Here is a 23,210-nt window from a genome sequence, read left to right on the forward strand (position 1 = left end):
TGTCTACAAACTAAATCAGAGTAGTCCTTTTGGTAGGAGTCCCGGCTGGTTCATCTCCACACTGCACCTGGTACCTTTTGCATATCATCTCCTATGCACGATGTCCCACGTCACCCCCAACTCCTGGTTGTATGACCTAGAGACACTCTCACAGTGCTCCTCAGGAGACATGACCAAGAGTGCATGTAGCAGTATATTTTGTTACAGCAAAAAACTGCAGACAGCCCAAATGGCCTTTCACAGTGCAGTGGATAGATAAATCATGGCTATGGAATAATATATAGCAGTGAAAAAAGAACAGCAGCTAAACTCATCAAAGGATGAATTAGAAACACAATAAGCAAAAGGAAAAAAATCACCAAAGAATACACAGTGATCCAAGAATATGATGTTCAGAAACAAGTAATAGTAAATACTATCTTATTTAGAAAGGCACACATAGGTGGTTTTTCGTTTTTTGTTTTGTTGTTGTTTAATAGAAAAACAAGGGATTGCTTAACACAAGATTCTTTTTTTTTTTTTTTTAAGAGAGCCTGTCTTGAGATGTTGGAAAGTTTTTCTCCTCCCCCGCCACTTTTTTTTTTTTTTAAAGATTTTATTTATTTATTTGACAGAGAGAAATCACAAGTAGATGGAGAGGCAGGCAGAGAGAGAGAGAGAGGGAAGCAGGCTCCCTGCTGAGCAGAGAGCCCGATGACTCGATCCCAGGACCCTGAGATCATGACCTGAGCCAAAGGCAGCGGCTTAATCCACTGAGCCACCCAGGCGCCTCCTGCCACTTTTTTTTTGACAGAGACAAGAGAGGGAACACAAGCAGGGGGAAGTGGGAGAGGGAGAACTAGGCTTCCTGCTGAGCAGGGAGCCTCATGCAGGGCTCGATCCCAGGACCCCAGGATCATGACCTGAGCAGAGAGCAGACGCTTACCGACTGAGCCACCCAGGCACCCCAACACAAGGTTCCTAGTGGCTTCCTCTGGAAGACAGGGAGGGCTTAGAGGGGCTTCTCAGATTCAGTAATACTTAATTTCTTCACCAGTTCACAGGTGTTTACTTGAGTATAATTGTTTGAAATATACTGTGTTTTCATGCAGTTTCGTGTGGATGCTAGATTTCACAGTACACCCCTTAAAGGTAACAAGGGATTGCAAAAACCAGACCCCAAAAAGCTTGAGTCGGTGCTAAGAACAAAACCTTTAAAGCTCTCTCAGAAGGCAGGAGGGGAGAAAGCTGCAAACAAAGAGAAACCACCGTGTCTCTGGAAGACAGACAAGGCCATAGAACCTCAGAATTCTTGGTTTTCCCCCAAGAAGGAGCAAGAGCCATTGGAAATGAAGCAATAATCAGATCCGTAGCCGAGGAAAGCATTCCCAAGAGGCCCACCAGTCCTGCCGGGGAGCGGTCAGCCCAGAAACACTTTCACATTGGCCGTGGAATACGTTTCTGAGCCTGTGTTTAAACACAGTCATGTTTGTTGTTCTGGGAATTGAATCAAAATCACAGAGCTCCTCTGAAAAGACCTGGCTGGGTATAATTGGCCTGTCCAATTTTCTGGTTCCAGCTCTATTCATTTCCCGCGTGCGGCCCATTCCATCTGGGGACAGAGGCGGGCTCCGTGGCCAAACACCACCACAACACGCTTGCCCTCTCAAATCTGGCTTAGAACAGGCAAGACAGTTAAATATTTGGGGTGCAGAGGGATTTCAGGCTGCCGGCAAATGAAGAGTAAGAGCAGGCCCGCAGGCTCTGTTGACAAAGCAAGTAATTAACCACAGTTGTGAAAGCGTCCTGAGCCTGTCCTCAGATTTGGTGACCTCGCTAGACCACTCCAAAAACGGGGACAAGATGGCCTGCGGAACCCGAGAGAGGAGGAAGATGGGGGAAGTATTTAACTATCATATTAATATTAATATTTAACTATCTTGCTGCACGTGGGGAATAAATAGAGCTGGAATCAGAACATTGGACATGCTGATTATACCCTGTGGCGGGAGGGGTGGTCCCTGTTTTCGGTGGTTTGCGGGGACCTTTCCACCTCACAGGTGATGGGGAGACGTGGGGGGCCAGGACAGCACCCGGGGGACACGCAGCCCCAGAGCTGAGGCAGTGAGGAAGGGGTGAGGCCCCAGGTGGAGGCTGGCCCATCCCACACAGCCCCGCCACAGCCACAGAGAGCCACCTCCCTCCGAAGCTGGCAAACACTCCTCACCAGGAATTGTGCGGAAGCCTCCCAGGAGCGAGCCCCTTGCCAGGGGTTAATGGAAGCCAGAGCATTTCCTTTGGTTCTGAAATAGTCTAGCCAAGGTGTTTAAATTATCTGTCAAGAAAACAGATAACACCCTCAGAAGAGTCTTTCTCACTGCATTTTTTTCTGTTCCACTACACTGCCAATTGCTTGCCTTCCAGACTGATCTGCTTGCTCAAAAACCACTTGAAATGAGAAGAAAATTCACAAGGGCTCCCTCACAATCTCAGGCTGTGGTGGGGTTGGCAGAGAGGTCAGGTGTGAGCTCCATCTTGGCTGAGGCTTGATTTCCAGCCTGTCTCCTGATGAGGCGCAGGCCTGGCTCCAGTGTGGGGAACCCGCCAGCACCCAGCAGTACCCCGGAAGCAGGAGACTGTCCAGACGGGATGAGCGGGAGCCTAGAGGAGATAGCCAGACTCCCCGACAAACACACACACACACACGCTCTGGAGGCTATAAAGTACTATCCTTGATTTCTTATTTTTTATTTTATTTATTTATTTATTTGACAGAGACAGAGAGGGAATACAAGCAGGGGAAGCGGGAGAGGGAGAAGTAGGAGCAGGGAGCCTTTTGTGGGGCTCAATCCCAGGACGCTGGAATCATGACCTGAGGCGAAGGCAGACGCTTAATGACTGAGCCACCCAGGCACCCCAAGTAGTATCCTTTAAAAATCTTTATCCTTTAAAATACAAATACTGCCAGGAGGGATTTCACTTAGCTTTCTGGAGCATGTCAGTCATGAGTTAGCACTTCCCAAGGGGTAAGTGGAGAGCCTGCAGTAGGAGAGCTCTGTCCCGCGGCTCTGGGGCTACTCAAAGGCCTTTATTGGTGCAGGCTGGCTAGGTTTTACCCTCTAGGCCCTTGGGGGATGGATATAGGGATGACCGTCAGAAAGGAACGGCTCCTGAAGGCAGGGCATGAAACATCGTCTCCGGTGGTAGAAAAACTTGGCCGTGGCCCTCAGTCTGGGGTGGCTTTATGCCACGGGCCACTCATTTGCACACACATGCAATCTTTTCTTCCATGGCTCTGTCTCAACACAGAGGCGGTGCTGAATGAATGTTGTTTGAATTAATATCTGCTCCGTCTTCAGAGGCTGATTGTAAGCGTCATCTTTCTGACATAAGGGAAGCCAGCAATGAGGAAAGATGGCCGCTCTAAACTCAGTTTGTACAGAGCAAAAATGGCAAGGAAAAGAACATTTTCAAAATAAGAGAGAGGGAATGAGGGAAGGAGGAAGAGAAAGAAAAAAAATTCAGAAAATCATGTATTTTGGGATGACAAAACTTTCCCCTAGTTTTAGTTCTGTTGGTTACCTTAAAGGGACGGATAAGTGTGTACTTACCTATAGAAGTTTTTAAATATTTAAGGCAGTATTTGTCTAATTGCTTACGTTATAATAGAGTGTCTGTTAACACCCCTTGGCCTCTGAGAATGAGGAGCCCAGACATGAGCAGACATATCAGCCACTTTTTTAAAACTTATTTAAAAATCAGTTAATTAACATACATTGCATTAGTTTCAGAGGTAGAGGTCAGTGATTCATCAGTTGTAGGCAACACCCAGTGCTCATCGCATCACATGCCCTCCTAATGCACATCACCCGGTTTCCCCCATCCCTTCCAGCACCCCTCAGTTTGTTTCCTATGATTAAGAGTCTCTCATGATTTGTCTCCCTCTCTGATTTGGTCTTGTTTTATTTTTCGCTCCTTTCCCCTATACTCTTCTGTTTTGTTTCTTACATTTCACATATGTGTGAAATTATATGATAATTGTCTTTCTCTAATTGACTTATTTCACTTAGCATAATACCCTCTAGTTCCATCCATGTCATTGCAAATGGTCAGATTTCTTTTTCTTTTTCTTTTCTTTTCTTTTTTTTCCATTGTGTATATATACCACTTCTTCTTTATCCATAGTTTGGCTATTGTGGACATTGCTGCTATAAACATTTGGGTGCACGTGCCCCTTAGGGTCCCTAAATTTGTATCTTTAGGGTAAATACCCAGTAATGCGATTGCTGGGTCGTGGGGTAGCTCTATTTTCAACTTTTTGAGGAACCTCCATACTGTTTTCCAGAGTGGCTGCACCAGCTTGCATTCCCACCAACAGTGTAGGAGGGTTCCCCTTTCTCCACACCCTCTCCAACACCTGTCATTTCCTGACTTGTTAATTTTAGCCATTCTGACTGGTGTGAGGTGGTATCTCATTGTGGTTTTGATTTGTTTTTCCCTGATACCGAGTGATTTTTCATGTATCTGTTATAGCCATTTGGATGTCTTCTTTGGAGAAGTGTCTGCTCACGTCTTCTGCCCATTTTTTAATTGGGTTATTTGTTCTTTGGGTGTTGAGTTTGATAAATCCTTGATAGATTTTGGATACTAGCCCTTTATCTGATAAGACATTTACAAATATCTTCTCCCGTTCTATAGATTGTCTTTTGGTTTTGTTGGCTGTGCAGAAAAAGCTTTTTATTTTGAGGAGGTCCCAACAATTCATTTTTGCCCTTGCTTCCTTTGCCTTTAGCGGTGTCTCTAGCAAGAAGTTGCTGTGCCTGAGGTCAAAGATTTTGCTGCCTGTGTTGTGTTCTCCTCAAGGATTTTGATGTTTTCCTGTCTCACATTGAGATCTTTCATCCATTTTGAGTCTATTTTTGTGTGTTGTGTAAGGAAATGGTCCAGTTTCATTTTTCTGCATGTCGCTGTCCAATTTTCCCAACACCATTTGTTAAAGAGGCTGTCTTTTTTCCATTGGACATTCTTTCCTGCTTTGTTGAAGATTAGTTGGCCGTAGAGTTGAGGGTCCATTTCTGAGCTCTCTATTCTGTTCCATTGATCTATGTGTCTGTTTTTGTGCCAGTACCATACTGTCTTGATGGTTACAACTTTGTAATAGAGCTTGAAGTCTGGAATTGTGATGCCACCAACTTTGGTTTTCCTTTTCAACATTCCTTTGGCTATTCAGGGTCTTTTCTGGTTGCATACAAATTTTAGGATTATTTGTTCTAGCTCTGTGGAAAAAATTGATGGTATTTTGATAGGGATACACTGAATGTGTAGATTACTCTGGGTAGCTTAGACATTTTCACAATGTTTGTTCTTCCAGTCCATGAGCATGGAACGTTTTTCCTTTTCTTTGTGTCTTGCTCCATTTCTTTCATGAGTACTCTGTGGTTTTTCTGAGTGCAGATCCTTTATGTCTTTGGTTAGGTTTAGTCCTATGTATGTTACAGTTTTAAGCCAGTTTTTGCTTTTGTTGAGACAATCTGGAATTTTGGGTCAGAGTCTCTTTTGTTAACTGATTATTTTATTTTTTTTAAGAGATTTTATTTATTTATTTGACAGAGAACATGAGCAGGGGGGAGGAGCAAGGGAAGAGGGAAAAGCAGGCTCCCTGACCCCGATGTGGGGCTCCATCTCATGATCTCCCGGATCATGGCCTGAGCCAAAGGCAGATGCTTAACCGATGGAACCACCCAGGCACCCATTAACTGATTATTTTACATCTACGTTTCAAGCATCATTTCCTTCACATTTTTATCATTTTGTAGTTATACGTACCCAGTTATTTAGACTGAATTCTGTCTTTATTTCATTGATCACTGTTCATTTTCTGGTACCGTAAGTTCCCCACTCAGGAGCTTTTTATTTTAATTCATTTGTTGATCAAATGAATTCTACTTTTGAGCAATTTTTTTTTAGGAAAACTAGATGCACCTGTTTTCTATTTTTTGCTGATATGACCCACAGTACCTTTTCAGGGTAAGAATCACAGCCATACTCCAGATCACAGAGAAACCCCCTTACCTAGGGCAGGTAGAGGTTGCTGTTCTAGGGTTGAGGGCTGGCAGATACCACGGGGCTCCTTGGGCTGCCTCTGTGTGGAAACAGGCCTAGTGGCCTACTCTCTGCCCCCATTCGCTGCTCACGCTGAGCAGATACACAGTCAGGTCCATGCCACAGTCACACACACCATATAAATGCCAAGTCTCCTTCCTTCTTGAGTAGGGCAGCAGGTAATCAAGCCGTTAGCCAGAACTTTAAGGTGTGATGGTCCCAATCTGGTTTGAACTAGTACTAAAAACGCATTTGTGTGTTACATCAGCACATCTCATGTCAACTTGCCTTGCTCGGTATCAGCTTGTCGCTGTTAGCTATAATTACAGCTTTTCATACTCAGCTTGTCACCACGGAAACCTGGTTAGAGGGTCCTGGCCAGCTGTCTTTGAGAGCAGATGCACTCCAGCCAATAGCATATGATGCCCCCAGCCCTTTCTGCTTTCTGAGGGACCCAGTGCTAGAAGCCCCGGTTCCCTTTGGAAAACCATCCAGGTGTTTCCCATCATCAAAATTCCGACTCCTGGGGTGCCTGGGTAGCTCAGTTAGTGAAAAAATCTGCCTTTGGCTCAGGTCATGGTCCCAGGGTCCTGGGATCGACTCCCATATCTGGCTCCCTGCTCCATGGGGAGCCTGCTTTTCCCCCTCCCTCTCCTTCTGCCTCTCCCCCTGCTTATGCGCGCTCATGCTCTCTTTCTTTCTCTCTTTCTCCCTCGCTGGGTCTTAATTTACAAAAGTGACTAAGTGACAACACAGAGGCAAATGCCCTTGAAAGAACAATCTATTGCATATAGTTCCAAGAGAAGGGGGCACACCACCCATGGGTTATATGGAGAAGCACCAGGTTTGGTCAGGAGGCAGGAAAGAGTGAGGGGAAAACCTAGGCCAGGGCCTTTACTGGGGTTTCTACAGGAAGGGCAAGGCAGGGCAGGGTAACTGTCTTTGGATTGCCTAGTTGAAGCAGTTTAGGGAGGTGTTGGGGCATACAGGGCGGCCCTGACTGATTTAGGGCAGGGGGATACTGGCCGGATGGGTGAGGGTCAACTAAGGCAGTGTTTGGCGGTGTGGGGATGAGGGCTTGTCACATGACCTTCACGTGCCTGCAAAAACCACATCACAGGGCCAATAGCAATGTCTTTGGCCAGTAGTTTGGCCATGTGATCAAGATGCCAAATAGACAAATACAGAATCTAAGAAAAGTTAGAACACATTGTCCCTAAGTTAGTTCAGGTTGAGAAATACAAAAATAGCATTTGATTTAGCAAACCCATGCATGATTTTATAAGAAGTTGAAGAGGGCAGGTCCCAGGCCAGACTGCATGGGCTCCAGTTTATGTTCTTGTCTTCCCTGTTCTCTCTGCACTGGGTGTGTCCTTGTCTGTAAAATAGAGTTATGCTGATACCGACAGGACGGGATATTGGTGAGAGTTAAATAAGTTACTGTATATAAACTCCTAAAAACAGTCCATAACACATACATAATGCTCAACAATTACTGGGGATTTAACTTCTTAATTTTTTGTAACAATTAAACACCTCAGGGTCAGATGGCATGTGAAGATCACATTTTTTTAAAGATTTATTTATTTGCCAGAGAGAGAGCACCAGCAGGGGAAGCAGCAGGCAGAGGGAGAGGGAGAAGCAGACTCCCCGCTAAGCAGGGAGCCCGATGAAGGACTCAATCCCAGGACCCTGGGATTATGACCTGAATAGAAGGTTAACGCTTAACCGACTGAGCCACTCAGGCACCCCTGAAGATCACATTTATGATAATTATCTTGACCCCTACATCCCCCAAATGAAAATTACCATGATCCGATTAATTCCTTTTGAATTTTTCATTCCTGTGCCATATTTTAATTGACCTGGTATTTAGATCATGACTTTCTGGTCTGAGATTCAATTTTCCCTGAAGGTTTTTACTGATTTTTTTTCTTCCTCAATGACAAAAGAATAATGAAATGCTATGCCCTTATTTTAAAAAAAATCTTACTAACACGGTATTTATTTGCCTCCCCTCTGTCAAACCCTAAGCCAATCACTTTCTGCAGACTACCTGGGGAGGTATAGGAAAAGGAACATACAGGGCAGATGAGACTCAGGAGAAAGACTTATGGGAGGTGGAGACAGCTCCTTCAGATAGTGAAGAGGATGAGAAAGGCCACCTCAGGCAAAAGAACCTCATGGCCTCCAAGAACGCAAAGCCCAGAATGGCATAGGAGAAGAGCTCTTGCTTCAGAGAGGGATTCCTGGCCTAACCGATGATGAGGTTCCCCAACACAGCAGTCCCGGTCCCAATGAACTTGGCTTCCCTGTCAATGTCCCTTGAAATTCACTGGTTTGGAAGCTGTTGCTGGGAATAAGTGAGGTCAGGGGATGTGGGGCTGCCAAGCTGCTGAGGTTCTTATAGGGTACCCCATCTGTCAGTGCCCCTTGTGCTTTTAGCCCCACTGCAGACAGTGAGAGGTGAGAGGAGCTCCTGTCCAAGAAGGGGGTGGAGATGAACTTTGCACAGGCAGACATCACAGGGAGTGAGGGCTGTGGCAGGAGAGCTGCTCCCATGGCAGAGAAGACAAGAGAGTGAAATGTTATGCCCTTTTACAGCTTTTTGATTTTACCTTCTGTTGTGCAGAGCCTTCTCTTTTCCTGTCAGAAACCCCTGTAGACCCTCTTCGGGCTCCAACCTGCACTGGTTACTGAGAGCCGACCTCATGGGACTTCCTCCTACCACCCTCCAGAGTTGGAAACTCTGTTTCTAGGAGCCTGCGTCTTCCTCTTTTTTGTTTTTCACCTGCATTTTGCTGGAGCCCATCCTTAAGTAGCCTCTTTTTTTTTCCAATTTTATATAAAATATTTAATTTTTTAAAACACAGGCTATTCATGTCACATAAATATCTTCAATTTTAGGTTAGCTGCTATGGTCAGCAGAATTATCAACTGTGGCTATTAAGAATAACTTAGATACTGTCACTTATAGGAAAGTCTAAAGCGCTAAGACTCACCATATTAAAATTTCAGATACTTGAATACTGTAGCTATTTTGCTAAATTTCAAAATATTTCTTCACTTCCTGCAATGTAGTTTTATTATAAGCTGTTAGTACGCAATATTCAAATAAAAGCAAAATAATTTTTCTTCCATTCATTTCTTTCTCCCCAACCAAAAAAAAAAAAAAGTTCCATCGAAAAAATAAAATGATCAACTGAAATCAACTCATTTTATAGCAGTAAAATGGTAAAATATCCACTTTAAAGTATCCTTACTCTCACCAAACTATAATGTTTCCCATATACTGTTTTGAAATGAAGGGTCACAAGTCAATAGAGGGCGTGGGGGTAAAAAGACTGAGTTTAGAACTGGAGCAATTTCCATTCTAAAACAGTTCTATTAAGTAGCCTCTTAAAAAGAGAATGTGTAAGGAAAACTTGGAGTCCTTGCAGATCTAAAAAGTCTCTACTTTGCTCTCATGTTCAATTGATAGTTTGGATTATAGAACGCTGGATTGCATACCTTTTCTCAACCTGTGTTGTCGATGATAAGTCTGATACTGTTCTGATTCTGGTTTCCTCATAGGTCTGTTTCTTTCTGGAAGCTTCTAGGATCTTCTTTTTTATACTTGGAACTAAATGATTTTATGAGTGTATAACTATTGCTTTTTTAACTTTTCATTTTTCCTACCTTATATTCAATAAAAATCCTTTAATCTGAAGACACATGTTCTTCAGGTCCAGGAATTTTTTTAATTTCTCTTTCTGGGAAGTCTATTATTAGGAGTTTAGATCCCTCAAATTGAGCATTTTTGTTCCCTATCACTTCTTTTACATTTTTCTGTTTCATTCTCTTTGTGTTCCACATTCCAAATTTCCTATTTTTCTCTTTCAGCCTTTATTTTATTTTATTTTTTTAAAGATTATTTATTTATTTGACAGACAGACAGGCAGAGAAGCAGTCAGAGAGAGAAGAGGAAGCAGGCTCCCCGCTGAGCAGAAAGTCAGATGCGGGACTGCGATCCCATGACCCTGAGATCATGACCCGAGCTGAAGGCAGAAGCTTTACTCAAGAGCCACCCAGGCGCCCCAATTTTACATTTTTATATTTCTACTTTGTATTTTTAACTTCTAGGAGCCTTTTATTCTCCAGTTGTTGCTTTTAAGTCCCGGAGTTTAGCTTTCCTACTTTAGTCAATTAGTTATCAACATACCTGATTATTTCTTTTTCTAGAAGTGTCTAAATAGAGATGGACCTCCTGCTAGAGGCCTGGAGCCTTAAATGTCTTAAAACAACAATCATTTCTTTGCTCTTGAGTCTGCAGTGTGGGCTGGGTGCAGCAGGGAGGTTCTTCTGCTGAGACCTCCCAGCGTCATCCGAGGGCTGCAGTCATGGACCATTCAACTGGGGGAGGGGTCCGAGAAGGCTCCCTCCTCTGCAGAAGGTGCTGGCTATGGCTGGGGTGTCTCCGTTCTTCTCCATGTGGCCTCTCCTCTTGTACACTGGACAAGGCTCTCTCACAGGATGGCCACAGTGTTCCAGACAGTGAGAAGGGAAGCTGCCTGGCCTCTCGAGATCTGGCCAGAAGTCCCGTGTTCCCACCACCACGATCTGTTGGTCAAAGTAAGTCACAAGCCTAGAGCAGATGTGAGGGATGGGGAAACAGACCCCACTTCTTGATGGGAGGAAAGAATAATAATTAGGAGCCATTTTTTAAACTTCTATAACCTCCCGGCTTCTTACTCTGTCTTACTCTGCTCAGGCTGCCATAACAAGAGAGCACAGAAGGAAGGCTTAAACAACTAGAATTTACTGTTCACCCTCTGGAGGCTAGTCCCAGATCAGAGCTCCGGCAGAGCTGGTTCCCACTGAGAGCACTCTTCCTGGCCTGCAGATGGCTGCCCCCTCCGTGTGTCCTCCCACAGAGGCCAGAGAAGCAAGCTCTCTGTTGTCTCTTCTAAGGACATGAATGCCATCATGAGGGACCCACCCTTACGGCCCCATCTGGCACTAACTACCTCCCAAAGACCCATCTCCAAACACTGCCTCCCAGGACATCAACATAGGAATTAGGGCATGGGACCCACTTCAGTCCATGGCACCCTCTAAGCCAGGGCTTCTCTTAAGGAACTTGAGTTACATAAAACCTTGAAATTCAGGTGAGCTTATGGCCTCAGCTGGCAGATTTTGGTGTGCTTTCAGGCACTGGGGCCCTATGTGCATCCTGCTGTTACAAGATTTGGAGCTTTCAATCTGGTGCAGGAAACAGGCATATACCTGGATAGTCAGAACTGTGTGTGCATTGCAGTGGGAGACCTGCACAGTTCTGTGGAAGCTTCTGGATAAATGTCATTTCCTAAAGGCTGGATTTCTTCATCCCAGCCCAGGGAGGAAAGAAGGAAAACAGGTACAAAGGCCTGGAAGCAAGAGTCAGCTTGATGTGGTCAGGGAGTGGGAGCGGCTCTGTCTGGCTGATCCCGAGGGCAGGGCAGGAGGAGGCAAGAGATAGGGCTGGTGAGGGAGGCAAGGCTGGTAGAGTTCTGGGGTCCTGTTGGCCATGCTATGGAGTTTAGCTTGCCTGGTGGAGTTCCCAGGAGGTTGACATGCTGTGTGTGCGTGCATGTGTGTGTGTATATGTGTGTGTATATGTGTTCAGGTAATGAGTTAGGGAAGGCTGTGCAGCCTCTCTGCCAGGTGGGTTGACTCCTTAAGAAACTCTTTTTACAAGACCAAAGTGGAAGCAGGAAGACATCTCTGTAACAGGCCATTTCTTGTGGCTTTTCAAGACCAGGCCAGCCTGGAGCTTGTTAAGCAGACAGAACATGGTCTCCCTAAAGACAGAGCCTGAGTTCTGTCCCCTGAGGATGATTCCTTTGCTTTGCCTTCCTCGTTTATTCGTTCAATTTGTCAGTCGGCAACATTCTTGCCACGCTGCGGCTCCTCGCGGGGCCCTGGGAATACGGGGGTGGCTCGGGCACAGCCTTACCCTTGGGCTCCCAGCTCCCTGGCTGGGCAAAATGCTGGAGCTGCTGCATTTGCATGTGGCCTCCAGGAGCATGGCAGACATGCTCTGCCTCGGCTCGAGGTGGTGCAGAAGACTTCTGACGGGCAGTGTCACTGCCTTGGTGGGAGACGAGGATGAAGGGCATGTCAGGTGGAAGGAACAGCATGTGCAAAGGCCCCAAACTGTACCTCTGCGCAGACCCAGGTGCCTCACCTGAATTCATTCAAGGGCACTCCCGAGTTGTTTGAGAGGCAGGATCACATGGAAGGGATGAGGTAATGAGCAGGGACAGAGGTCTTGGGCCATCCCTTGTCCATCCTCCCCAGTGGCTGGTCCCCTAAGATCCTCTTCTTCCTGACAGGGCCTGGCACTCACCGCCTTCTCCAGCCACAGCCATTTAGGAAACGCCAATGATTAGCGATCGTTATCATGGTAATTAAAATTCCCTGGGAACAGCTTGGCTAATATCCATCAGTAGCTGCAGTCAGATTGGCCGTGAGCTGAAATCCTAATGAAAACCTCGAAGCAGAGCACAAAAGCAGTGCTATACGGGGAGGGTTTCATGCCACTGGCCACCCCTCCAAATGCTGCTGCGTGGGTCTTTTCTTAACTAAAGGCATTTTCAAGGCTGGCCGCCGTCCTGGCCTTATCACTGCAGACCACACGTGGGGAGAGGACTAGGGCTTTGCAGAGTCCCACGGCCTCTCCTGGAAGTGGAGGTTTTCCAATCTGTGGAGGGCTTCTGCTGCTGCTGTTCTTAGGGCAGGCCAGGGGTGGGGGCTGCTGGGCCAGGCCACAGGGCATGGGCCTGGATGCTCAGAGCAGAAAAAACGGGGTTCAAAGTCAAAGCTCCGGTCCTGCATTTTTCAAGGCATGAGAAGGTCTGAGAATGGGCAGGGATTCACAGCGGGGGAGGAGACACCCCTCAGCCAGCTGGGATCCCTCCCACCTCAACTCAGCAGTCCTGCTCTCCTCTGTGGAAGGCACTTTCCAAAACACTGCATTTCATATGCTCCTTCCCAGGAGTGCCCTCCACAGTGGGTAAGGCCCCTGCGTGCTCCAGTCACCCCTGCTGTGGGGGCTCAGGAACTGCGGTTCCTCAAGCCGGTCTGGGATCTCTGGCCTTTCTGGTCTTCTGGTCTCTGTCCACTGTGGTGGCGTCAGAAGTAGGCAGACCCCAGGCCCGAGGATTATGAACTCACATGGAATGACTGACCCACTGGACCCCAGGGTAAGCCCATGGGGTCATCTCCCTGCTGAGCATAAATGTCAGAATGAATTATATGAAAGTTAATGGGGGGATTTATAGGTCAAAAATAATTGAATACCAAAAAAAACACTGACTGTCCACATGTTCATGCAATGGAGCCTAATAACTTTGGGCTTTTTATCCTATTTTGGGGGGAGAGGGCAGCAAAGCAAAGCAAGCTTTTGTTTTGTTTTAAGATTTTATTTATTTATTTGATAGAGATCACAAGTAGGCAGAGAGGCAGGCAGAGAGAGGGGGAAGCAGACTCCCCACTAAGCAGAGAGCCCGATGCGGAGCTCCATCCCAGGACCCTGAGATCATGACCTGAGCCGAAGGCAGAGGCTTAACCCACTGAGCCACCAAAGCACCCTAGGTTTGTTGAGCAATAGCAAAGTGATGGTACAAAGCTCCCAGAGAGTGAGGGGACCCAAGAGGGTTGCCATCTTTATCCTATTTTCTAAAAGCACTTTACTGATCAGTATTTTTTTAAGCATGGGGTCGGGGTGGAAGTGGATCATTGCAACAGGTGATGAGCCTGAGGGCCTGGGGCCTGTTGGCTGTGATAAGCCAGGGGACCCAGGGACAGCCCCGGCTGTGGGTGGCACTGGTGCTCTAGGAAGGGCTGGGAGTACCTTGTCAGGTAGGTTTGCAGGAGAATGCTGGACACTGGTACGCCCTGCTGAGCACTACTACTAATTCCTCCTCCTCCCCCTCCCCCACCCCCTCCCCTTCCCCCAACCCCCTCTCCTCCTTCCTCTTCCTCTTCGATTTTATTTATTTATTCGACAGACCACAAGCAGAGAGAGTGGGAGAGAGAGAAGCAGACTCCCTACTAAGCAAGGAGCCCAATGCAGAGCTCAACCCACAACCGTGGGATTGTGCCGTAAGCCCAAGGTAGACGTTTAACCTACAGAGCCACCCAGGCACTCCTAAACACTTCTTCTTTATCCCTCTTTAATCTGAAACATTTAATCCACTTCATTAATTACAAGGACTTAGGTGAAACCCTCAGGTCACATCTCTAGGAAGATGACAGCTGTATGTATTGGGATACTTTCTGACAAATTACCTATAGCTACCAGTTCAGCCATGCAGCCTGTTTGCTGAGCACCTCCTACTGTGTGTCAGACACGTGCTAGGAGTTCGAAGATACAGTGGTGAGTGCCCTGTCCCTGGGCCCCTTCTTGGATGGTAGAGCCTAGTGGTCTCTAAAAGTGAAAGGACCAGGGGCACTTGGGTGGCTCAGTGGGTTAAGCGTCTGCCTTTGGCTCAAGTCATGATCCCAGGGTTCTGGGATCATGTTCTGCGTCAGGCTCCCTGCTCAGCAGGGAGTCTGCTTCTTCTCCCTCTGCCTGCTGCTCCTCCTGCTTGTGCTCTCTCTCTCTGTGTCAAATAAATAAAATCTTAAAAAAATAAAATGAAAGGACGAGCCAAAGGGCAGACATGACTCAAGTGTCCATCCATGGATGAATGACTAGATAAAATGTGGTGTAGACCTACCGTGGAATACTAGTATTAAACCTCAAAAAGGAAGAAAATTCTGACACAGGTTGTGACACCTTGAGGATCTTATGCTTAGTGAAAGACCAGTCACAAAAAGATCAATACCCCACGATTCCATTCATATGAAGTACCTAGAGTCATCAAATTCTTTCTGAGTCAGATTCTCAGAAAGTAGAATGGTGGCTGCCAGGGGCTGGAGGGACAGGGGACTAGGGAGCTGTTGTTCTGTGGGTGCAGAATTTCCACCTTACAAGATAAAAAGTGCTCAGGAGATGGGTTATACAACATGAATGTGCTTAACACTACTGAACCATACACTTAGAAATGGCTAAGATGGTAAATTTCATGTTATGGATTTATGTTTTAATATTTTAGTATTTTATTTAGTTGAGAGTATGCATGAGCAGGGTGGCGGGCGGGGTGGGCTACAGGGGGAGAACCAGACTCCCTGCTGATCAGGGAGTTGGACAACAAGACAGAGGGCTCAATCCCAGGACCCAGAGATCATGGCCTGAGCCCAAGGCTCAACCAACTGAGCCACCTATGGACATTTTTTAAACTAAAATTAATTTTAATTTAAAACAAAAAAGGAAAGTGAAGACTATGCACATGCCTGGGCCAGAACCATGGTCCCAGCTCTGGAGGAAGAACCGAGAAGCCCACAATGAGGCCTCAATGAGGATCAGGCATGCGTCTGGCCCTGTGGAGTCTCCAAACTCAACTCCGTATCATCTCTTGGTCTGTCCCACGGAAAGCCACACAGCAGTAACACATAAACCTTGTCACTGAGTCACCCTTGGTGTTGTCCCCTCCAGTCCCCTTCAAAGAGGCCCACACAATGTGCCCCAGAGGGGACCATGGGGACCCCATCCTCCCTCCTGTGGCACCTAACTCTGGTAGCTGCAGGTCCCGACATGCATGTCCCCCACATCCGGCAGCCCGTGGGAACTGCTCTGAGCTGGTCCCCAGACCAGACCCTAGATCTCACTGGGAAATGTAGTGCAGGCTTCCCAGCCTGAAGGCATGTAGCACTCCACTGGAGCCTCAGCTCTTCTTCCTGGAGGGCGGTCCGGCAATGGATGTCCCCATCTAAACTTAGACGCATGCCTTGACCCAGCAGATCCGCCCCCAGGGTGTTTTGGTTATACCCATTATGGGTGTAAGGCCATAACGGACACCTGACTGATGTGTTTGCAAAGATGATCGCTGCAGTGCTGTTCACAAGAGTGAAACTTGGGAAACCAGGTAAATGTCTATCAGTGGAAGGCTGGTTTAATTACGTTTCATAAATCCAAACTCTGAAGCCATGGAAAAGGGGTGGTGGAGACACAGAACAGTTGCTCGATGCAGGGTTAGGTGGGAGGCAAACACAGGGTGCGTCTACACGATCCTTTAGAACAAATTGTGTTCGTGCCCTGGGCATACAGTTGGTTCTTGAGGGCTTGCTCCATTCGATCCCCCCGAGGCCCAGCCCACGTTGGGGGACAGGAGGCAGGTGTGCTCAGGGGAGGCAGGCAAAGCAGAGGCAGAGTGAGCACCTCGCTGGCCACCTGTGGCCTCTTGGGCTTGGGCCTGTGTTCTCAGGAACCACGTAGCAGCTGCGCCAAGACAGGGTGGCCTTGGCAGCCACTGCTTGAGCCCCTTCCCTCTGCCTATACGTCAGCTCCCTCCCTTCAAGGCGCCCATTCTGCAGGACACTCAGTCCCCGATGAGGTCTGCCCTGCTGAGGCTTTACTCACCACTTAGCCACACTTAGTGAGCATCTACTTTGCATCTGTAAACTGTTGGGATGAGACTCTTCTGGGACCTCCCCTGTAGAACAGAGGCCAGTAGAATGAGGGCTGGCCTTGGGCAAGTTGCTTAAGTTGTTAGAGCCTCAATTTTCCCATCTGGAAAGTGGGGATAGTAACAGAGCTTCTTCAAAGAACTTATCACCAGATGCCTCTGGCAATGGGGAGGAGACTTTTTAATTTTGCACCACGTCAATTTTAGACTGTGTGTACACTCTGTCAATTCAAATAAATACTTACTGTAGGAGGGCCGTGTGAGGATCAGAAAGGGTTTTTTAAAGGAGTCTCCACAGGCATTCATCCTACCAGATGGATTCTATGTTATTCAAGAGCCACACGAAAGCAGTCCCTTCTGCAAGGGTACCTGGGAGGGAGGGGTGAGTGATCTGAGCCAGGGACAGGGTTGGGACTCAGTGGCCCCAGGCCTAGCACTCTGGAGCATAAGAAGATGACTCATGATAGCTGAGTGATTTCAGTGCTGCACAGTTAGGTGCCGAGTCTGTGCAGACCAATTACCTGGGTTGAGCTTCTCTAGGAAAACCTGTTGAGTAGATTCTAAGTGGGAAGCACTGTATGTTCTTTGGCTCTGTTGGAGAACCCTATGTACTTTGGTATCTTAAAGGCTCTGAGAAATCCTGCAGTAATGCTTTGTTTAACCTAGTGCTTCCCAAGTGTACATGATTAGAAACTTTTTTTTTTTTGGTCCAGCCTGTGTTAACAACCCATAGAACTAAGGTACAGAGGAGGCTTGGGGATTAGGAAACTCTGTCCTAGAGAAAATCAGGGCAGCCTCTGGCCTTCCGATTTTAAATTCTCTCTTCTGAGGGGTGCCTGGGTGGCTCAGTTACTTAAGCCTCCAACTCTTGATTTTGGCTCAGGTCATGATCTCAGGGTTGTGAGACGGAGCCCGCCATAGATCTTGCTTAAGGGTCTCTCTCTCCTGGGCACCTGGGTGGCTCAGTGGGTTAAGCCTCTGCCTTCAGCTCAGGCCATAATCTCAGGGTCCTGGGATCAAGCCCCACTTCGGGCTCTCTTCTCAGTGGGGAGCTTGCTTCCCCCTGTCTCTCTGCCTGCCCCTCTGCTTACTTGTGATCTCTCTCTCTGTCAAATAAATAAATAAAATCTTTAAAAAAAAAAAGTCTCTCTCTCTTCTCCCTCTACCCCTTCCCTCCCCTTCCCCTCGGGAACTTGGTCCACTGGTTTTAGGATTTCCTTGTCTGTCAGATGAGAGGAAGAGGGTGGCAGTGACGGCCATAAGCATCTCATCTGTCTGGTGGCGTCTTACATTCATTCCAGAGTCTGGTCCTCGTGGCTACCCTGTGAGACAGGAACTCTTCCTACGTTTCACCTCCTGGTGATGAAACTGGGAATCTGGAAGGTCCATGTGCCCCTATCTCACAGCGGCCCGGTGACAGATCCAAGGTTTGGACCCCAGCCATCTGCTCTGCATCGCCAAAGTCTTCTCTGAGAAGGTCACGTACCTTCAAACTCTCCACCACCCCCCTTACTGAATACCCTGAACATATATCCTTTGGTGGAAAAGGGATCAGGGAGTACTTGGCATTTCTTGAAGTAGGCATGGAGAGTTTGATGACCGTATCTCAGTGCTGCTAGGAATTCTAACCTGGGACTCTCTGAGGTTGGGGCCCTCCCGGCACTGGCACAGAGAGCGCCTCAACCCCGGGGAGCTCTCCAGGACAGCTTCCAGTATTGCACCGTCCCTCAGCCTGGCCCTTCTCTGAGCTTCCTGCCACTCGATCTGCCCCAGAGCCTCGAGGGAAGGGGCAGAGGGGAGGAATGCAGGTAGCATATGGAGCACCTTCTGGGCGCCCACAGCACAGAGCCCTTTCCAACAGGAGAGAAGGGCGGGCCAGTATGGGAGTGCAGTACAGGGAGGGCTGCCCTGCGTCCCTTGCTCTAAGCAGATGTCACCCCTGCCAGGTCTGGAAGAGGTCGGGGGCCTGGTTCTACAAAGGGCTCCCCAAGTACATCCTGCCGCTGAAGACCCCCGGCCGGGCCGATGACCCCCACTTCCGACCTCTGCCCATGGAGCCCACCGAGCAAAAGCCCAGAAGCACTGAGACTAGTCGTGTCTACACGTGGGCCCGAGGGAGAGGTAAGTCCCCTTTGCTGCCTGTCCCAAGATAGCAGCTGTCACAATCCTGCTGTCAGCCAGCTGGGCAGTGCTAAGGCACCAGGCCAGGGTCTGCCACACCTGCATGGGGCTCATCCTGGCACATCGTCCCTCCCTGGGCCCTCAGCTTGCCACCCACACCCACGTGGGCGGCTGGACCTTAGCACAGGGATCGCTTGGAGCAGGGGGTCCACTGGGGGGCCATTTCACAAGCAAAGGCTCCTTTGGGGCTAGGGATGCTGTGAGCGCTATGGATCTTCGCAGGAGCATGATACCTACTGAGGTTTCTCGCAAAGTATGAAAATGCAGCTTTCCAAAGCTGGCCTGTACCATCTCTTCTTGGTGCTTCTGTTGCATCTCTGGAAGGAGGACTCCTGGTTTCCCTGGTCCTAATGAGCAAGATGACTGTGCCTAGGGCCCTCTGGGTCACGTGGAAGCTGCACTGCTGTGGCAGCCAGCCAGGTGGCCGCCATCGGAAGGGAGCTCAGCCCCACTGGTGGTCACAGTACCTGGTATGGTAGACGGCCCTCCCCGATTTGCAGGATGCTTTAATGTTCGTGATCTTCATTTTTAAAATTCCTGGTCTCACATCAGGCTCTAGAGGTGATCAGGGTGGGTATTTAACCCCTGTTTTAGAGACGTGTAGCCTGAGGCCCAGGGAAGAGGTTGCACTTACTGAGCTGCTGTATGGCTGAGATGGCACCAAAAGGCCGGGTCTTATCCTCTGGGCCCTCGCTCCTTCTGGCCTAAAGGGCCCAAGTTTAGGGTCTGCGTAGACATGGCAGCTGTTTTTGTGGGGCTCTTAAAGATCTTTGTGTTTGGTTTAAGACCTGGCATCTATCTTTTGGGCTTTTTTTCCCTTGTTGCAAAATTAAGGTATGTTTGTTACAAAATGTTGAAGGCTGCCAAGTGATATCCTGTGGAAAGTAAACGTCAGCTGTAGGTCAGCCTGTCCAGCCATGACCAGCATTAACTGCGGGGTCTCTGGTCTCCTGAGAAATCCTCTCCTAGGCGTCACCCGCCTCTTTGTCCAGAAGGCCTTCCTCACAAATTCTGCTGGCCTCTGTTTGCACTTCTCCTTCCCACCAGTTCGCCATCACTGCCGCAGCAAAACCCTTGTAGGGACCGTGGGCAAGGGCAAGGGTCCCCTGGGCAGACGGGCAGGAGCACAGGCTGCATGGCACTGGCCTCAGGGAGGAGCCCAGAATGGGGTTTTTTGGAGAAGTGGCTTCCTCCTCCACTCGGTCCCTTTTCCACCCTCCAGCTGAGGCTTCCTCATGCCCCTGCCCTGTTTGGGGCACACCTGTGTCCCTTGGGGTGATGGAGGAGTTACAGCTGGGGAGACAGAATGTTGTTCTGATGGGCCCCAGGTGTCCTCACTGCCCTGTGTGCTCAGCATCCACACGGGGTACACGTAAACACACACTCGTGTGCTCACACACACCCTGGGAAGGACAGGGCCTCCCTCCCCGAAGTCATGCAGAGGAGCATGATGATGCGGGTGAGGAAGCCAGCGGCCCCCACACACGCAGGTGGCATGGTTTATTAACTGAGTTTGCACTGTGGCCAGGCCGGACCATGTGGAGGTTCTCCAGGTGAACTTGGGCTCCATCTGCAGACTGGGTCAGAAGCTTCCAGGGTTCTGGAGCAGGAGGCAGCACATCCTTTGTGCAGCCCCCGGGCCAGGCATGTTGCAATTCTGTGATGATGATCCCCATTTTAGTGATGAGCAGGAAGAGGGGTCCAGGCAGATGACTTATGTGTCTTGCCCATGGGCAGCAGAAAGGTGACAGTTGCTGGCTCCAGGCCGGTTGGAGAGGCCCAGAGGGTATCTGCATACATGCAGAGATGGGGTACACTGGGGGGTGCATGGAGTACGTGGTGTGGGCAGGCCTGATCTTGAGAAAGCCCACAGTCGAGAGGGAGGAAGACTAGGAGCTGGTGGACGACATGGAGGAGGCATTGCTGGGGAGGGAGGACGAAAGCTCAGAGGTTCTCTGCCACAGGAACCAAAGCACCGGGGGTTTGCAAGGAGGGGGTCACAAGCCTGATCCTGTGGTTGTCTCTTTGATGAGCCTCTGCAGAAGTGGGATCTGTGCTTCCTGATTGAGTTTGGTTCCCCTGGCCATTGCAGACCCTACTGTGTACTCATAGAGGCATTCGGTGGCTATTGGACCCCCGTGGGAGACTGGAAGCCCAGGCCCATCACAAGGATGGGCCATCCTTGTGATGGGCCTGGGCCTGGGACAAGGGGAGGTCAGCCCCACACTAGCCCTTCTGTGGCTTCCTGGTGGTGTACGGGTCTGGAGGTCAGGCTCTGCCTAATGCTCTGCCTTGCCTGTCTGGAAGCCTCCTGAGCTGCCAGGGGCTACTGCCTCAGTCCCAATTCTTTCTCAAGCTGTTCTCCAGGTGTCAGACTCCTGGCAGCAGACAGCCCCTAGCTGGCATCCTTGGGAGTCTGGCATAGGGACCTCACGGGGCCTTTCCAAACCACTGACAACTGGAGAACCAATTAACATTTTTCCAGCTCCAGGAGTGGCTTCCCCTCCCCAGGCCTATCATCCGCCATACCCAGGGGCCTAGTAGTTGGTTGGGGTCAATACTATAGTTTTTAGGCCAAGTGAGAGCCTGTGTGGTAAGCCTAGCCCTTAGAGCACCCCATTCAACCCAAACTGAGCTCAGGGCCAGGCAGAAAGAGAGGGACCAGCACTGGGGTGGGAACCCATCCCCACCACACTGGAAGCTGCATACAGGCAGGGCCATGTCTGTCTGAATAGGCCAGTTCCTTACTACCTAGCATAGTAGGTAGTAAGGATAGAGACTTCTTAGGTAAAAGAGTGGATGAATGAATGAATAAATAAACTACCCATACCCCACCAGGATATTTGAAAAACTGTGGAAGGATTTTCCCTAGGGCCTGCAGACTCCCCTGGGTCACAGTTCTGTTGGACAACCCCAAGAGAGACTTGAGGACTATGAAAACCACCCCCACTCTCATGAAGCAGCTCCCCTCATGAAGCAGAGCCCCTGCCTCTGGAAACCCCAGGACCATCATCCCCCTCCTGCCCCACAGTCCCTGCTTCCCAGCATGAAAGCTGATCCTAGGGGGCACCGGGAGGGCTCCATCGGCTAAGCATCTCCTCAGGTTGTGGTCTCAGGGTTGTGGGATCAAGCGGGGAGTCTGCTTCTTCCTCTCCCTCTGCACCCCCAACCCCACTCATGTGTCCTCTCTCTCTCGCTCTTGCTCTGTTTCTTAAATAACTAAATAAAAAAAATTTTTTTAAAAGATGTATTTATTTATTTGACAGACAGAGATCACCAGTAGGCAGAGAGGCAGACAGAGAAAGAGGAGGAAGCAGGCTCCCTGCTGAGCAGAGAGCCCGATGTGGGGCTCAATCCCAGGACCCCGGGATCATGACCTGAGCCGAAGGCAGAGGCTTAACCCACTGAGCCACCCAGGCGCCCCAATAACTAAATAAAATCTTAAAAAAAAAAAAAAAAGCTACTCCTGGCATCAGATGCTCTCTCTTCTCTTCCCCTACCCCTGTTCCTCTATATCTCTCTCCCTCTCTCTCCCCCACAAATACATTTAAAAAATCTTAAAAATGGTACTTGTTTTGTGCTTGCTACAGTAGCACATACACTAAAAATTACCCGTTTGAACCCATACCCCATTTTTTATTAAGTGGTTTATTTTCTCATATCGGTTTGTAGGCGCTGCTTATATGTTAGGGATGGTAGATGGCTGGCAAATGCTTTCCTCCTTGACTTTCCATTTTGTTTGACCTTGGTCTTTACTCATAGTATTTTGCCATTCAAAACCTGTTTCTTCTCATTTTTGTGAAGTCAAGTATGTCTTTTGTTGGCTTTGTGGTTTCTAGGTTTCCTATCTTGCTTCAAAATGTCTTCCTCTCCAAGGTTAAAAACAAATACATGCTAAATTAAAAATTTAATATGAGAATAAAAGGAAATTGCTTAAATATGATACAACTACCAAGGAAGAAAAAATATCCGATTACCAAATATTACATTCACTGATAAAGAACCGAAGCCATGCTCTATCAAAATGCAAATCAAGATTACCCCTATCGGGGTACCTGGGTGTCTCAGTCGGTTAAGTGTCGGACTTTGGCTCAGGTTGTGATCCTGGAGTCCCAGGATTAAGCCCCAAAGTCAGGCTCCCTGCTCAGTGAGAGTCTCCTTCTCCCTCTGCCCTTCACCTCTAATGCCCTCTCTTGCTCTCTTTAAAAAAACAAAACAAGGGGTGCCTGGGTGGCTCAGTGGGTTAGGCCGCTGCCTTCGGCTCAGGTCATGATCTCAGGGTCCTGGGATCGAGTCCCGCGTCGGGCTCTCTGCTCAGCAGGGAGCCTGCTTCCTTCTCTCTCTCTCTCTCTCTGCCTGCCTCTCAGTGTACTTGTGATTTCTCTCTGTCAAATAAATAAATAAAATCTTTAAAAAAAA

The 23,210-nt window shown here is 48.5% G+C and overlaps 1 protein-coding gene and 1 pseudogene across 6 annotated transcripts in view; one reads left to right on the forward strand and one right to left on the reverse strand.

The window, feature by feature from the left end:
* The window catches only part of RPH3AL (rabphilin 3A like (without C2 domains)), a 130,514-nt gene that overhangs the window by 85,815 nt on the left and 21,489 nt on the right, over positions 1 to 23,210 (forward strand). For 5 of the 6 annotated variants that reach the window (XR_009347929.1, XR_009347928.1, XR_009347931.1 and 2 more), the window contains one exon: positions 18,557 to 18,731. Coding sequence is in view for 1 of the 6 variants with exons in the window: in XM_059148390.1 (XP_059004373.1) it covers positions 18,557 to 18,731 (175 nt within the window). In the remaining 5 variants the exon portion in view is untranslated. Of the gene's footprint in view, positions 1 to 18,556; positions 18,736 to 23,210 lie in introns of all 6 variants that reach the window. The other variant, XR_009347930.1, reaches the window with a different exon arrangement.
* On the reverse strand, positions 8,217 to 8,604 carry LOC131816061 (ATP synthase F(0) complex subunit C2, mitochondrial-like; annotated as a pseudogene).

This window comes from Mustela lutreola, chromosome 15, assembly GCF_030435805.1.
Source record: "Mustela lutreola isolate mMusLut2 chromosome 15, mMusLut2.pri, whole genome shotgun sequence".
Taxonomy (NCBI): Eukaryota; Metazoa; Chordata; class Mammalia; order Carnivora; family Mustelidae; genus Mustela; species Mustela lutreola.